The 14,846-nt window shown below is 35.0% G+C and overlaps 2 protein-coding genes across 2 annotated transcripts; one reads left to right on the top strand and one right to left on the bottom strand.

The window, feature by feature from the left end:
- Nucleotides 1-3,928: 3,928 nt before the first annotated feature.
- LOC145602987 (uncharacterized) lies at nucleotides 3,929-8,803 on the top strand. Its single transcript, XM_081659121.1, has 7 exons — nucleotides 3,929-4,395; nucleotides 4,675-5,113; nucleotides 7,281-7,336; nucleotides 7,429-7,659; nucleotides 7,785-8,076; nucleotides 8,172-8,368; nucleotides 8,471-8,803. The coding sequence occupies exons 1-7, from the start codon at nucleotides 3,956-3,958 to the stop codon at nucleotides 8,622-8,624; spliced, it is 1,809 nt and encodes a 602-aa protein (XP_081515247.1). The 5' UTR covers nucleotides 3,929-3,955; the 3' UTR covers nucleotides 8,625-8,803.
- Nucleotides 8,804-9,450: 647 nt separating this feature from the next.
- Nucleotides 9,451-13,641, bottom strand: LOC145600250 (F-box protein SKIP23-like). The gene is made up of 4 exons (XM_081656176.1): nucleotides 12,392-13,641; nucleotides 10,871-10,949; nucleotides 9,906-10,085; nucleotides 9,451-9,666 (listed from the first exon to the last, which is right to left on the bottom strand). Exons 1-4 carry the CDS (start codon nucleotides 13,639-13,641, stop codon nucleotides 9,451-9,453), a joined length of 1,725 nt encoding a protein of 574 aa, XP_081512302.1.
- Between the last annotated feature and the right edge of the window lie 1,205 nt (nucleotides 13,642-14,846).

Here is a 14,846-nt window from a genome sequence, read left to right as displayed (position 1 = left end):
CGTAAGAGGAAGTATTTTGTTTTCCTTGGTTTTAACATCATCATAACACATAAGATGTATTTGAAAATTGATGCTGAGTTTCACTAGGATCTCACAAAATCTTGTATGACTTTGATGGCGGCGGTTTTCTATTGAAGATTTAGAGGAATTTCGAGGCTTGTGAAACCAATCAATTGTGTCAAGGAAAAGCGGTTGTATTCATAGTCATTGGCATTTTTGAAACTGAATTGTAGGATCTTCTAATAGTAGGCCATGTACCGAGCAAACTACCAAACAATCGATATAGGTATAAAAAATTAAAGTTGCAGTGTTCAAGTATAGAAGTCACGATGGTAATGATAATGAAATCATAATGAGATAGTGTGTCATATTTATTTGTACAATGTTCTCCAAGTGATTTCCTTTCTTTTTTTTTTTTTTTTAGAGGGAAGTGACTTCCTTTCATACACAAAAAATTCAATTGTTATGCGAAATTTCACTATATTTGCCCAGCCGTTGCATACATTTGTATAGTGTAATGGGCCAATAGCCTTTGGTGGATTCCTTTTTTTTTTTCTTTTTGTATAGGATAGTTGGGGTTCGGAAAGTTGTGTTAAATATACTATCAACCATTAAAATAATTCAAAGCCTTCCAAGAGGGAAATAAAAAGACATGAATGTAGTTTTTTTAAAAAAAAAATTTACTCGTATATATGATAAATGGCACAACATTTAAGAAGCGGGCCAGGAAAACAAATTTAAATACTAGATGAAATTAATTAAGCCTTTGGGAATATGATAAGAGACATCCTTAGGCTGGCTTCTCAATGTATTTCTTGCTCTTTTTCTTTTGTGAAAAAAATGGGTAATGGTGTTGCCTGTAGCTTAGCTAACTTGAGTAGTCCTTTAAGTGAGTTTCGGGTTTGGTTAGAGGAGTATTACCCGGAAATTCATGGGGTAATTTGTAATGATCTTGAACTTTTGATGAGTTAATAAATGGCTAAGCTCTGTTTTGTGTCAAAAAAATTAAGCCGTATCCTTTTCCTATTATTAAACCGATACAACTAATTGTACAACTTTGTCACATTATAAAATAGAGGATAATGCTATATATAGCCCTTAGGGTTATGAATAAGAATTTAATATTTTTCGTAATATGATGCATGATAAAATCACGCGCAAATCGGTGTAATTAATGTTAAATTTCATTTGTTTTTTTTTTCTATTTTTTAGCTCCTTATATGTAGCCCTTACGGCTATGTAGCATTTCTAAATAAAACGAATTTTTTCCTTAAAAAAAAAATCATTTATGGGGGTAGGTCATTGTCTAAATTAAAATTCGCCAACCCTATTCCCTAAAAACACCTATATTTTGGAAAACGAGGTTAGCGGTGCATTTTTATTATATGGTAAAAAATGCTAAGTACGTACGGAATTAAGACAAGTCACAAAGCCTAAATGTTGGGATGTTATTAGATGGTGAAAGGGGCGTGTGGCATGTGCACCCAAAGACAAGGCATACTTGAAGATATTTTTGTCATTTGAGGGTATGTCGACTTTGCCTTATTAAGACATGATGATTAGGATTATGAATGAGATTGTTCCGGGCACTATTTATGACTCCCAAGGCGCTTTGGAAACCCATGGAAGTACTTAGATGAATAATCTCGCCGGGTAAAAAAATCATTATACGGAAGCTAAATATAAAGGTATATAATATATATACGAAATCAGAGCAATTTAGGAGGTGTCGGGACCCGGTGTCGGAAATTCACAGAACACTACGGGATGCATCTCGAGGTAATATAATATTGTTTCGACCTATATATGACCATTATTCGGCTACGTAAAGGCCCCATGAAAACTTATAGTCAATACAAGAGGCTTGTACAAAAACGGGTAAATTGGATGCTTAAAGGCAAATTGAATGATTCCACCCACTCAATTGGACTCCAAGAGGGTATTAGGAACCATGGTAAACATCTCGGCAATTTTTATTTGTGGGCCAAAAAAAGTCAAAAGTTTTCAAAATTGAATGCTATTATCCATGATTTTTTAGCAATTGTAGAGGTTTCGGGACCCGCTGTCGAAAATTCTTGAGATACCAGGGGATACATCCCGGGGTCATATAATACCGTTTGGAACCATATATGATCATTATATGTTGTCATAAATGTCCGTGGTAAGCTTGAGTTTATGAAAAAGGTGCAAGTTGTAAACGGGTAAATTGACCGTTTAAAGGCAAATTGGATGGTTCCACCCATCCAATTGGACTCCTAGAGGGTATTAGGGTTCATGGCAAACATCTCGGCAATTTTTATTTTCGGTCCAAAATAAGTCAAGAATTTCCAAAATAAAAGGCTATTATCCACACTTTTTGAGCAATTTTGGAGGTTTCGGGACTCGAAGTCGAAAAGTCTTGAGATATTAGGGGATACATCTCGGAGTCATATAATGTCGTTTGGAACCATATATGTCCATTATATGTTGTCATAAATGTCTGTGGTAGGCTTGAATTTATGAATTCAATGTAAGTTGTAAACAGGTAAATTGACCGTTTAAAGGCATATTGGATAGTTTTACCCACCTAAATGGACTCTCGGGATGTATTAGGGTCCATGTTAAGCGTTTTGGCAAAAAAAAAAATTCGGGTCAAAAAAAGTGAAAAATTGCCCAAAATTGAAGGCTAATACACGATATCGGGTCAATTTTTGACAAATTTTCAAAAAATGAACTGAATAAGTGGGGTGACTCTTGGGGTCATATAAGGAGGTGTGAAACCATAAGACACCAATAAAGATGTCTATAAAGTACCAAGAATGAATTTTAACTTTATTTTGAAATCATGAAATTTTGAAATATTTTTTTTTTGAATAATGAAATTTTGAAATATAATGATGTCATATAAGTGTAATAATGTGATGTGATTTGAAAATAAAGTCTATAATGATGTCATATATATATAATGATGTTAAAGAATTCAAAACTCCTATACACCACTACTACGGTATCACATGTTTCTCATACTTACCCCATAAATGAGAAAATTCAAGTATCTCAACATGAGAAACATATTATGTATCTCAAATGAGTGAATCTGTCATTTAAGCCAATAAATTGGGTTAAATTTTTAAAATTGTCTAATGGAGAAATTGTTTTAGCAAAGCAGAAAAGCTAAAAGCATGTATTTTCCATGGTGATATTGTACATGGCAATCGACTTCAACGGAGGAGGATGACATTCATACCCTTTGGGGTTAACAATGCCATAAATTTCTCCATTATTTCTTATCATTTAATTCGGCGGCTTTGCCGCCAGAATTATGATGGTGAAACTGTGAAAGCGGTGGTTCAGAGGTTCACGAGAGGAGAGCTTGAGGACAAAGATGGAGATGTAGATTTGTGGGTCGTAGTTTAGGATTGAGGAAGAAGATGGAGGCAGCCTCCTATAAACTTACTCCGTAACAGTAATCAATATAATCCTATTTCGTGTTTCAAATATCATTTTTTCATATTTACATTGTATATATTGTAGGTTAGAACTATTCAATAAATAACACCCTAACCTAGGCTATAAACCATGATTAATAGTTTACCACCACAAACAAAAAAATGACAAAGACAATAAAGATAGTGCTGACAACACGAATTACAATAAACCACCATTCCAAAATCAGAATACAAAATAGTACAATTCCAATAACTTAAATACTATAGGCCCAGTCCAGCCCAATGACGTACGTTAATTGCGAGTTTAGAATTCAGATTACAGTTTTGACATCGTATTAAAGACTTAGCACTAAATTGTCACCTACCTAATTATCTTTGACATTTTCACTTGACTTTTTCTTCTTCTTTTGCCATTTTCTCCCTAAAACTTCACTATTTAAACCACCTTCTTCCTTTCTCTCTCCTACCAAACCGTTAATCCCTACATCCCCGCCATTTCCCTCTCTTTCTCTCTCCTCCATCTTTCAATGGGTCACGAACTTCTCTCCAATTCGTCGGAAAACATGCCGGAAACCGCTGATTACAAGATTCCGGCGACGGAAAACTCCGGCAAGACGTCGCCGGAAAATGAGAGGAGTGGAGTTTTATACCCTCTCGAGAATCTTCCGAGACCGGAGGCACCACCGGGATTAAACGGCGACGTTTTGAAGAAGGCTTCTTTGGAGAATAATTTTACCGTTGATGTTCCGGCGATCGGAAAATATCTTCTTGAAACCAAGAACAGTCTTTCTGCTTCTATTTCGCGACGGCTTTCATTTGAAGACGACGTTAAAGGAGGTCGTGGTGTAACTGAGTTTTATATGTCCGGTATTCAAGTTGTTGTGCAAGCTAAACAGCTTGATGAGGAGAGTTCGGAGTTGGCTAATCTTAAAGGTCGAGTTACCTTTTACTCCAAATCCAATTGCAGGTACTACTAAAACCCTGTTATCGTCCTGTGCTATTCACCCGATTTTTACGTATTTGAATGTAACACAACCTTAATAGTAGTCTAGTAAAGTCGTGAAATGGTATTATTTTACGCGCGAGTGTAGGGGTTACACCCTCTAGCTATAGTAATTAATGTAGAGTCTGATATTGTGAATGATTTACCATAATTGTTAGAGCTAATATAGAAGATAATCCACATTTCCAATTATAATATAAAGTCAAATATTTTGTTACCATAACATTTTTATTTTTTGTGCAGGGATAGTGGCGCGGTGAGGAAAATGTTACGAGAAAAAGAATTAAAATACGTTGAAATAAACATAGACGTATATCCGGGTCGAGAAAAGGAGCTGATAGACCGAACCGGCGGTTCAGTAGTACCACAAATATTCTTTAATGAAAAATTAATAGGTGGTTTGGTGGCATTAAACTCGTTACGGAATAGCGGTTTGTTGGACCAAAGGGCTAAAGAGTTGCTAGGGAGTAAGTGTCCTGATGATGCACCTGGACCCCCGGTGTACGGGTTTGATGAACCGGAGGAGGAACGGATGGATGAGATGGGTGAGATAGTTAAGCTTTTACGGCTCAGATTACCTATTCAGGACCGGTTGATTCGGATGAGGCTTGTCAAGAATTGTTTTACTGGTACCGAGTTACTAGATGTTATCGTACACCACTTGGGCACCTCACGTACTGAGGTACTATTCTGCCACTCCTTTCATTCCATAGCACATTTTCGTGTTGGATATTTCTTACGATAATTTATTGTGAGATTAATTGAGCTTTTGCTAATTGTATAGGCAGAAATTTAAATTTCCCTTAGACCAATACGAAATATAACATAAATTGTACGTGAGCATAAGTTGCAGTACAGTGAGATTGATTTAGATTTGATACGGAGTACATTTTAAAAATGAAATATTGAAATATGTTAAGGGTAAGGGGTGCTTCATGCTTGGTTGTAAGCTAGACTATGTTTACTTGTAACGTGGATCTCATTTTCTTGTTAGAAAATTTTATCCAAACATCATAAGTACTAGGAGAGAAAACTTGAATTAGTATTATTAGTTTTAAGTACTTTCTATGTCTTGGATTGACATTCTCAAATGATGGTTATAAAAAAACTATATAATTAATGTATAATTTGACTATGTTTTTTTTTTTGGATAAACTTGTTGGTTCATTTTTAAAAATGATTTATACCGAGTAGTTTGTAGATAGGTGCTACATACGGATTATGTTACAATTGGTCAAATGTTGACCTATAAATTTGTAACCTCGATTTGAGGATGTCAAATGAATATAAGGGAGTATTTGGTAGAATTTGGTAGAACTTTGCAAAATTCATGATCTTTTCGTGAATTATTCAACTTTATGGTTTAAATTGGTGGTCCATTTGGACTTTGGTCATAAAAAAAAATAAAAAATCATTGAGATCTGTTTCACTGTTTTTGTGTATCATGATTAAGATTGATGCTCCATTTGTACATACAATTAATTAGTTGTTAATAATACTGTATTAGAAAAGCCCAAGTGTTACAGAGTCATAAATAGCGAACAAGGATTGTTTAATCCTTGGTACTTGAAATCTTTTCCAATTAGTATGACAAAGAGGATGATGTTATATAATTAGTTGACTTGTTAGTTAATTGTTACACGCTTGTTACTTTATAACCTTTTTCACTTATCTATTTGTGGTGCTAACTTGTGCTAAGATTGTTGTCTTTCCACTTTACTTATGACTTAGTCTCTTAATTTTGTTTGGATAATGTCCACTAATTAAGGGTTGATTAGCAGCTAACTTTTCTTGTTAGCACTTGGTCTACTTTTTGAAATTTCTACTGCGTTTTTAATAAGTTGCACAAATTAAGATTTTAGATTATGATTTTTTGTGTTACAAAGTCTACTTTTGTGGTGTGACAAAGATAACGATGGCATCTACCAAGGGATGTGATGGAAGAAAATGATGAGAGCTTGTGGGTTGTGGTAGACTGGTAGGTTAGAGGAAGATAATTGCAACCAACGCCTCACCCATCTAATACAAGTCCCAAAGATTATGGGACATACCTCTTGTTGCTTTTGGGTGTTTCACCTTTTAAACAATGTTATTCAAACTCTTAATTTTACCTCAAGTATACATGTGATGGACCTTCATCACTCGAACTAGGTAAAATACCAGGGCACTTCATTATAGATCAAAATCATAATTTATTTATTTATTTATTTTTTTTTTTTTTTTTTGTGTATAATAGCTGAGTAGACACTTGGACACTTACTCGTGTTGGACATGAGCACCTAAATCCAAGTTACATAGCTTTTAACCAATTAGAGTACAATACGAAATAATTTATTCCACCCAGTAGTGGTAAACATGTTTTCTAATATAAGCCTCTAAGAAAAGACCTTCCATCTGTAAGAGTGTAACAGATTCAACCAGGACTTAGAACTATTCAATAGATTTATGTACATGACTAAAATATTTGAGTTGATTATAATTGTATACACCTTATATGACTCATGAAGACTAATGGGTTTAGAACTTAACCCGACTACCAGAGAGACAGCTACAACTACAAATGAAGAATGGTAAATTTGACTACAAGTATTATTCTTAATAGGTGGTGTAATGAGGATTTCAAAGTCTATAAATGTTGATCAATCATGGCAATGATGAGAACTACAAAGTTCTCATGTACATTAACAATGTCGATTATATGATTTGGATGTTTATATTATCCATCAAGAACTAGTTGGACATTAGTTAACAGATAAAACTGTTGGGTGCTCTTTTCCAATGCTTTATATTTGTTTAAAAAGATCCCATATCTTGCAAGTGGTTAAAATCTAACCTTTATTCTCATTCAGGCAATTGGGATAGCAAAAGAGATTGTTAGGAAGCACTTCATACACCATGTGTCCAGGTAAACAAAGACTGCTACCTGCACTGTCGAGAATTAGTAGTTTTTCTCTGTTATAGTATGCGAACTTACTGTATGAGGTTCCTTTGCTGCAGAGGAAATTATTTTGAGGATGGAAATGAAGTTTACAGATTCCTTGAGCACGAGCAATTTATTCCAAAATGCTTCAATTTTCGAGGATCCTTGGATGACAAAGAGCCTGAATCTGCTTTTAGAATTGGCCAAAGACTGATGAAGATCATGTCTGCCATACTCGAATCTTATGCATCTGAAGACAGGCATCATCTTGATTATCTGGCTATCAGCAACAGTGAAGAATTCCGCAGGTATACTACTTAGTATTCAAAGCATTCTCTATTTGTTTCTGCTGTCAAATAGAGAGAATTATTTAAGGCCAGGGTATGCCACAATTGATGAATTATGCTTACCTTGTGCTGGTTCTGAACCGCAGATATTTGACTATGGCCCGAAGTCTTCAGAGAGTGGATCTTACTGCTCTGTCAACTGATGAGAAACTGGCTTTCTTCCTAAATCTTTACAATGCTATGGTCATACATGCTGTGATAAGGCGAGGATATCCAGAGGGGATGATCGAGAGGAAATCCTTTGTTACCGACTTCCAGTACTTAGTTGGAGGAAGTTCATATTCTCTCAATGCAATTAGGAATGGGATACTCAGAAGCAACCACAGGGCTCCTTATGCTTTGACCAAACCTTTCAGTGCAGGAGATGACCGCCTTCAGGTATAATCTCTTTTACATTCATTGTCTTGAAATGTTTGAGCAATAATCATCCATCTGAGTTATATGACCTCTCCATCTTATTATTATGTATTCAGATAGCTCTACCAATGGTCAATCCGTTGATTCATTTCGGACTTTGTGATGGTAGTAAGTCGAGTCCATCAGTTAGATTCTTCTCACCTCATAACGTGTATGCTGAGCTGAGAGCTGCAGCAAGAGAGTTCTTCAGCCGCGACCCAATAGAAGTGGATTTATCTAAAAGAACTGTCTGTCTCCCCTGTATTGTGAAATGGTAATTCATCAACCAGTCACTTCATATCTTCCTCACTTGGGAAGTAAATAATCATATCATTTGAATAGAACTGAAACTGATGTTCCTTGCAATATGATGCAGGTACAGTGTAGATTTCGGAAATGGAAAAGATATCTTCAAGTGGATTCTGAGTTATTTGGATGCAGAGAAAGCAGGTCTCCTGAGTCATCTTTTAGATGATGGAGGAGTGATCAACATCATTTACAAAAATTATGATTGGTCCATGAATTCATAAGTTAATAATTTCAAGGCTATCAAGCATTCAGGCAATTGAATAGTAGTACTCTGAAAATTCTTGTGCTACGAGTATATGGTAGTGTAATTTGAACAACCGATATAACAGCTAAATCCAGACCGAGCTAGTACCAACATATGGATTGTGAGTATAGATTTAGACTACAAATTTTGTATGTAGTTCCATTCGTAATCAGGATCTCATTCCCATTGCGAATAGAACAGCTTCTATAAACAAATAAAACATTTTTTGTGAGATTCGAGTAAATATTATGTCAACTGGAAGCATTCAAGATTTTGTTCTTTGAGACTGTGAAGAGTGGTTGCAATAAGACTGTAATTTGTATAAAATTAAGTTAATTATACTTGGTTTCTTCCCATGCAAATGTGTTAATCCCTTACAAAGGTGCCTCCAGTAAAAAGAAAAACAAATCTTAAACACAATCAAGTACCATGAAAAATCAATCATCAATATAATATTTGCCTAAATTACATTAATAAACTTGACATAGCATATCAATTGGATTTTCTTTGGTCCAATGATTAATTTGAATTTAGTATAATTTTACCTGTGTCAAGTTGTAACATGAGACCTTCAATATTGCATAGGTAATTAAGGTAATGCAAAATATAAATTCAGTCACTAAGTTGTTGCAGTTTTCTGAAATTGTCACAATAGTACGGCAAATTGCCACATTTAAAAACCAATACTTCAAAAATTTGACTTCCAGATAAATCTAAGGTGACACTTCAAGTGTTCTTATTTTAACAGAAAAGACCGAAAGATCAATAGGATATCAAAATACCAATGAACCCTGTGCATGTTCTCATCCAAGCCAGGAATAGAGTACAAATAGAGCTGGATTGAGGGTATTCTTCGCCTCACTTGTGTCTTCTTCCAGCTGAAGCATGCATGCATGAAACTTCATTTCCAATGAAAGCAAATCAAATTTACTCTTATTATGCTTGATCGCGTTCTGAACTATCCGGAAAGATTCAAGAGATGCACAACTTTCTTCATTTGCAAGGATGGATGTTCCTACCTGCACAGGAAGGTTAATGCAGGTTCAAACAATTATTCTACTAAGAACAGGATATTCCTAACTTTTTGTTACAGTTATTGATTCAAGACCAAGACGGGTAAGAGTGAGTGCTGCAAGCCTGCAAGTGTGGCTTGAGCAACTGGTAGGCATGTCATATATCAATATAAAGCAATGTTCTGAGAAATAACTGACAGCAAAAATTGAGAAGCATTTTTCTAAAAGTAAGAGATGGAAATTACTCTATTCTGCAGATTAGCAGACTTGCAGTACTGCTTCCAAAACACAGAAATCATTTCGAATTTCTTCAACAATTTGTCAATATTTCTGGCTTGGAACACCATTTTCTTCACATGACAAACTTTTTCCAGCTTTTCAAAAGCAACTGTTTTTCGCTGTGGATGGAGTGCATTGATCTTGATCTGCATTAAACCAGTATCACTTACAATTGTGAGGAACAGAATCAATGGAATTGAGGAAGGAGATAGAGAGGAGGGGGAAGGGGTCAGAACTCAGAAGGCAATTATGATTTTATGTTAATTAGACTAAAGTCACCCAAAGGAATAATTTTATCTTCTCAACCTGCTTGCCCCCAGGAGTTTCATGAACGAGTTAATGGAGATTACAATATACAAACTAGTTCGGCATCTATATCAGGTAAGCTATAGTTAGCTAGTTGGCTAAATGCCTATATCTTTGAATACCATGAGGACATCTATTCTTCAACAGACAGGCATAAAATCACCATTTACAATGAAACAAGTTATGATGTACAACGGAATTTGTTACATCAAAATTTAAGATATCACAGATAGCAGTCATAAATCATAATCATGCAAAGTTGAAGGCCATATACAAGCATAGAGAAGACTTCATAAGAAAATATCGAAGCAGATTGAGAAGGCGACTGATATAAGATTTTTAGAAACCATTTCAAAAGGCCAATTGAAAACCTGAAAATAAAAAACTCCAAGGTGTATGACATGTGCATACATTAGGGACAGGACAACTTGAGATTGAGATCAATATCTTCCTCACTCTACTTCTAATTTATTAGAAAACCCTGTACCATTCCAAGTTTCCAACCATGTCTTCTTTTCCTTAATTTGTCTTTTATCAGAGCAATAACACTAATGAAAATACAGATATATCTACAAGATAATACACACATAGGAATAAAAGGAGGTAAAAGGGGTGGAGGGAGCACCTCTAATATCTCAAGAAACTGGGGAATCCTCATGTCTAATTGATTAAGTTCAGTTAAGAGAGTTTTGATCCGCTCAGACCTGAAAAGAAAAAAAAAAAAAAAGGTGTCAACACTGTCTGCCATTCTATTTAAGGAGGAAGAAGATCAATGTTTGCATTAAAATATGGGAATTGCAAAAGATAAAGGATGTTCTCTTACAAAATGTATAGAAAAACTTATATTAACCAATACATAATATTCTCCATAATATCTCTCCCATTAATCTTCTCTCAATGCATAAAAGGGCTGACCATGGCGGAATTGCACCCATTATAATTGTGTTTAGTGCCTTAACACCTCAAACATGCCTCTTTAATTGTAGTGAGACAATTTTTGTTATTAACTACTGTATTAACTATTAAGTATGATCCTCCAGAAAGAAAGGGAATGTCATCCGCCCCCATCAAGCATAAATTGTCTATCCCCTATTTGTGGGAACAACATTAAGGCCATGTTTGGTTTGATGTAATACATTTTCAATGAAAAATGGGTTTTCAAGGAAAACCATAATTGCAAATTAGTTTTCCTTTGTTTGATCCATACAAGAAAATTTATAAAGAAATTAAAAATGGGAGTGGAAATGTGAGGATGAATGAAAGGAAAGTTAAAAGAGGTGGAGTTGGGAGGAAAATGTGGCTTCTCTTGCTTTGTAAAGTAAAATGTTTTCCACCATTAAGGATACAATTTTCTACTATTGGGAAAATTATTTACCCCTTCGCAAACCAAACAAAGAAAAATGGGAAAATTATTTTCCATGAAAACATTTTACATTGAATTAAACAGGACCTAAAGGAAACAATGAGCTAGGGTATTGCGAAACAAATGTATGCAAGCCCACAACTTGCTGCTAGGGATGACAGGATGAGGATACTTCTTAAAATGTGAGTACACTGGGAAATGATGAAATACAGAAATGAATCATGAAGTGATTTTGAATGAAGTAATAGTCCCCTTTCTAAGGCAAGTCACAAGAAGTGAGATATGTCATGACAGGAAAGCCCAACAATCATGGCAGCATTTCCCCCATTGAATCCTAGAAATGCCTCAAAAAAACCAGCCTTTTTAAGTCAAACACAAGGGCACCAGCCGCCTCCCATTATACACAATATGTACTTGTCTAAGTCACACTATGAAAGCTAATGCACTTACTTACAGCAAAGCTAAAAATATGAAAAAAGAAATTTAAGTTATCTCTTCAAATTAAGATATTCAAACCAAAATCAAAGTTGCCCCTTAAAAGCAAATGAATGTGTACATTAGCTTCTTCAGAGCTTTGGCAATTTCTCTCATGCAATCATGCTAAAGATTGAATTCTTTCTCTAATCCATAACTTTATCTAAGAGAAAAATAAAGGGCTTTATCCTATATCAATTTCAATGATAAAGCAGGACTTTTTTATGTTAGTTAACATACATCAAATATATAGAGCATCATCTTAAGCAGTTCTTAACAAATCACAAACAAATGCAATGAAAAACGTACTTGTGATTCGGCCAGATCCAAGCCGGGGGCGGCCACAGTATATTAGAATAACCAGGGTGTGATCCAATAGCACTGAAATCAGCAGCATCTTCCAAATTCCATACACCAACATGAAGTTCATGTTGTTTAAACCTAGGCAAGGCGCGGTCATCATCAATTCCACTATAATTCCTAAAACTTTGCTCATTAAAAAGGATGCAATTTTTCCCATGGGAACCATGTAGCAACTCAGCAGGCACGGAAAAGGAAAATTCAGTACCAAAGAAAAAAGTCTGATCACCAATCCTTTTAACCTCAACCCATTTCTTTTTACCCTCATTTAGCTCATAGACTTTCAACAAACCATGATTTTCCCCACGAACATTACACCGAATAACTAGATACAATCTCCCAATCGATTCCACAACACGTTTCCGCCTTCCACCCCCTCCAGCAATAGGTGGAATAACAGCACTCATCTTCGATGAGTCCCTAGAGCAACCAATTTCAATTTCATACATCCGTCCCCAACGGTCAATGCCTAAAAGCCGGCCCTTAAAATCGACTATGTCATCAAAGCGAAAGCCTCTACCATCATGTATAATCTCCCAATTAGTCCCAGCACTCAAATTCTCAAAACTACCCGCAAAACCCAACCTAAGCAACCCCAATTTCCCATCATGGGAGAGAACAACAACAGTTAAACCATCCCCATTTGAGACCAAAACCACCTTAAGAACTTCCCCAAACCAATCACGAGATTTCGAAACGTTACCACCCCTATCCTTAGGAAGAGAAGTAAGATTATAAAACCGACCCAATTCAGTAATACGATACTTTAACAAATCAATACAGTCAGGAAAATTTACAGGCCTAGAATAAGCACTTTGCGAAAAGGGTTTACGGATACTCACTTTATCAATTTGAGGTTGATCAAGAAACAGAACCCAAGCATTAGCCATTGAAGATGGTGTATAATCAGGATCAAATTGCGGGCGAAGAGCAAAGATAGCAGTGCCGGATAACAAAGAAGGGTTGGAATTTGGAATGGCATAGCGGTGAAGGAGAGGATCAGGCGGAGATGGGGTGATCAGAGGCAGAGGAGAAAACAGAGACTGCGGCGAAGAAGAGAGAGAAAATGGAGAGGATGACAACCATGAATGACATACGCTACGAAAGCATAAAATGTCAAGTGGGTTTGTGTCTAAGCGTTTAGATATGTCGGAGAGAACCCCATCAGGAAGGTCTGACCATGGCGGAATTACACCCATTTTACAGAGTATACAAGTACTCTGTTTCAATTTTACTGTATTTTTTAAAAATTATTTTTTTATTATTTTTTCTGGGTTTTGGGGGTTTAGGTTTAGAGCAATTGAAATTGAGATGAAGAGAGAACTTGATTGTGTGTTTTTATTGCAATTTATGCTAAGAAGAGCATATCCAATGCATTAATTGTTATGTAATAATGCCAGCAACGGTCGCAGAAATTCGGGATATTGTCTGGTTGACCGCTGACTGGATAAATTAAATTACGGTATTTATTTTAACCGAAATCAAACTATTACGTATTTTATTGATTATTGACGAGTATAAATTAAGGTGAAGAGAGCGTGGTCAAATTATTGTAGAATATCGATCGTTAAAATTTACACTACTTACTATTTTGACACTAAATTACTATTACCAACTATGCTCTTTTTGCTAAACTTAAATTATCTTCTTCTTAATTTTATTAAAATGAAGAGAGAACTTGATTGTATGTTTTTATTGTATCATGCTAAGAAAAGCATATCTAATGCATTAATGTTAAACAATAACGCACACAACAGTTACAGAAATACGGAATATTGTCTGGTTGACTCTTAACCAAACAAATTTGAACGATAATAATGACAGTATTTATTTCTACTACAATTAAACTACTACGTATTTGATCAAAGATTATCGAGTATAAGGTTAAGGTGAAGAATGCAGGGTCTATTATTCATGTAGAATATCGATCCTTAATATTTACACTACTATCTATTTTGACACTAAATTACTATGCTCTTTTGCTAAACTTAAACTATCTTCATCTTAATTTTATTGAAATGAAGACATAACTTGATTGTATGTTTTTATTGTATTATGGCTAAGAAAAGCATATCTAATGCATTAATGATATACAATAACGCACACAACGGTTACAGAAATACGGGATATTGTCTGGTTGACTCTTAACCAAACAAATTTGAACGATAATAATGACAATATTTATTTCTACTACAATTAAACTACTACATATTTGATCAAAGATTATCGAGTATAAAGTTAAGGTGAAGAATGCAGGGTCTAATATTCAAAATTATTGTGTAGTTTTGCTGATCCAAAATATTTATAATACTTTCTATTTTGGACACAAAACCACTATTACTATTTACTAACTTTGCTCTTTTTGCTAAAATTAAACTATCTTCAATTCATTTTTATTTTGAAC

The sequence above is a fragment of the Chenopodium album genome, chromosome 21 (genome assembly GCF_948465745.1).
Source record: "Chenopodium album chromosome 21, dcCheAlbu1.1, whole genome shotgun sequence".
Taxonomy (NCBI): Eukaryota; Viridiplantae; Streptophyta; class Magnoliopsida; order Caryophyllales; family Amaranthaceae; genus Chenopodium; species Chenopodium album.
This window is presented reverse-complemented; position numbering and strand designations above follow the sequence as displayed.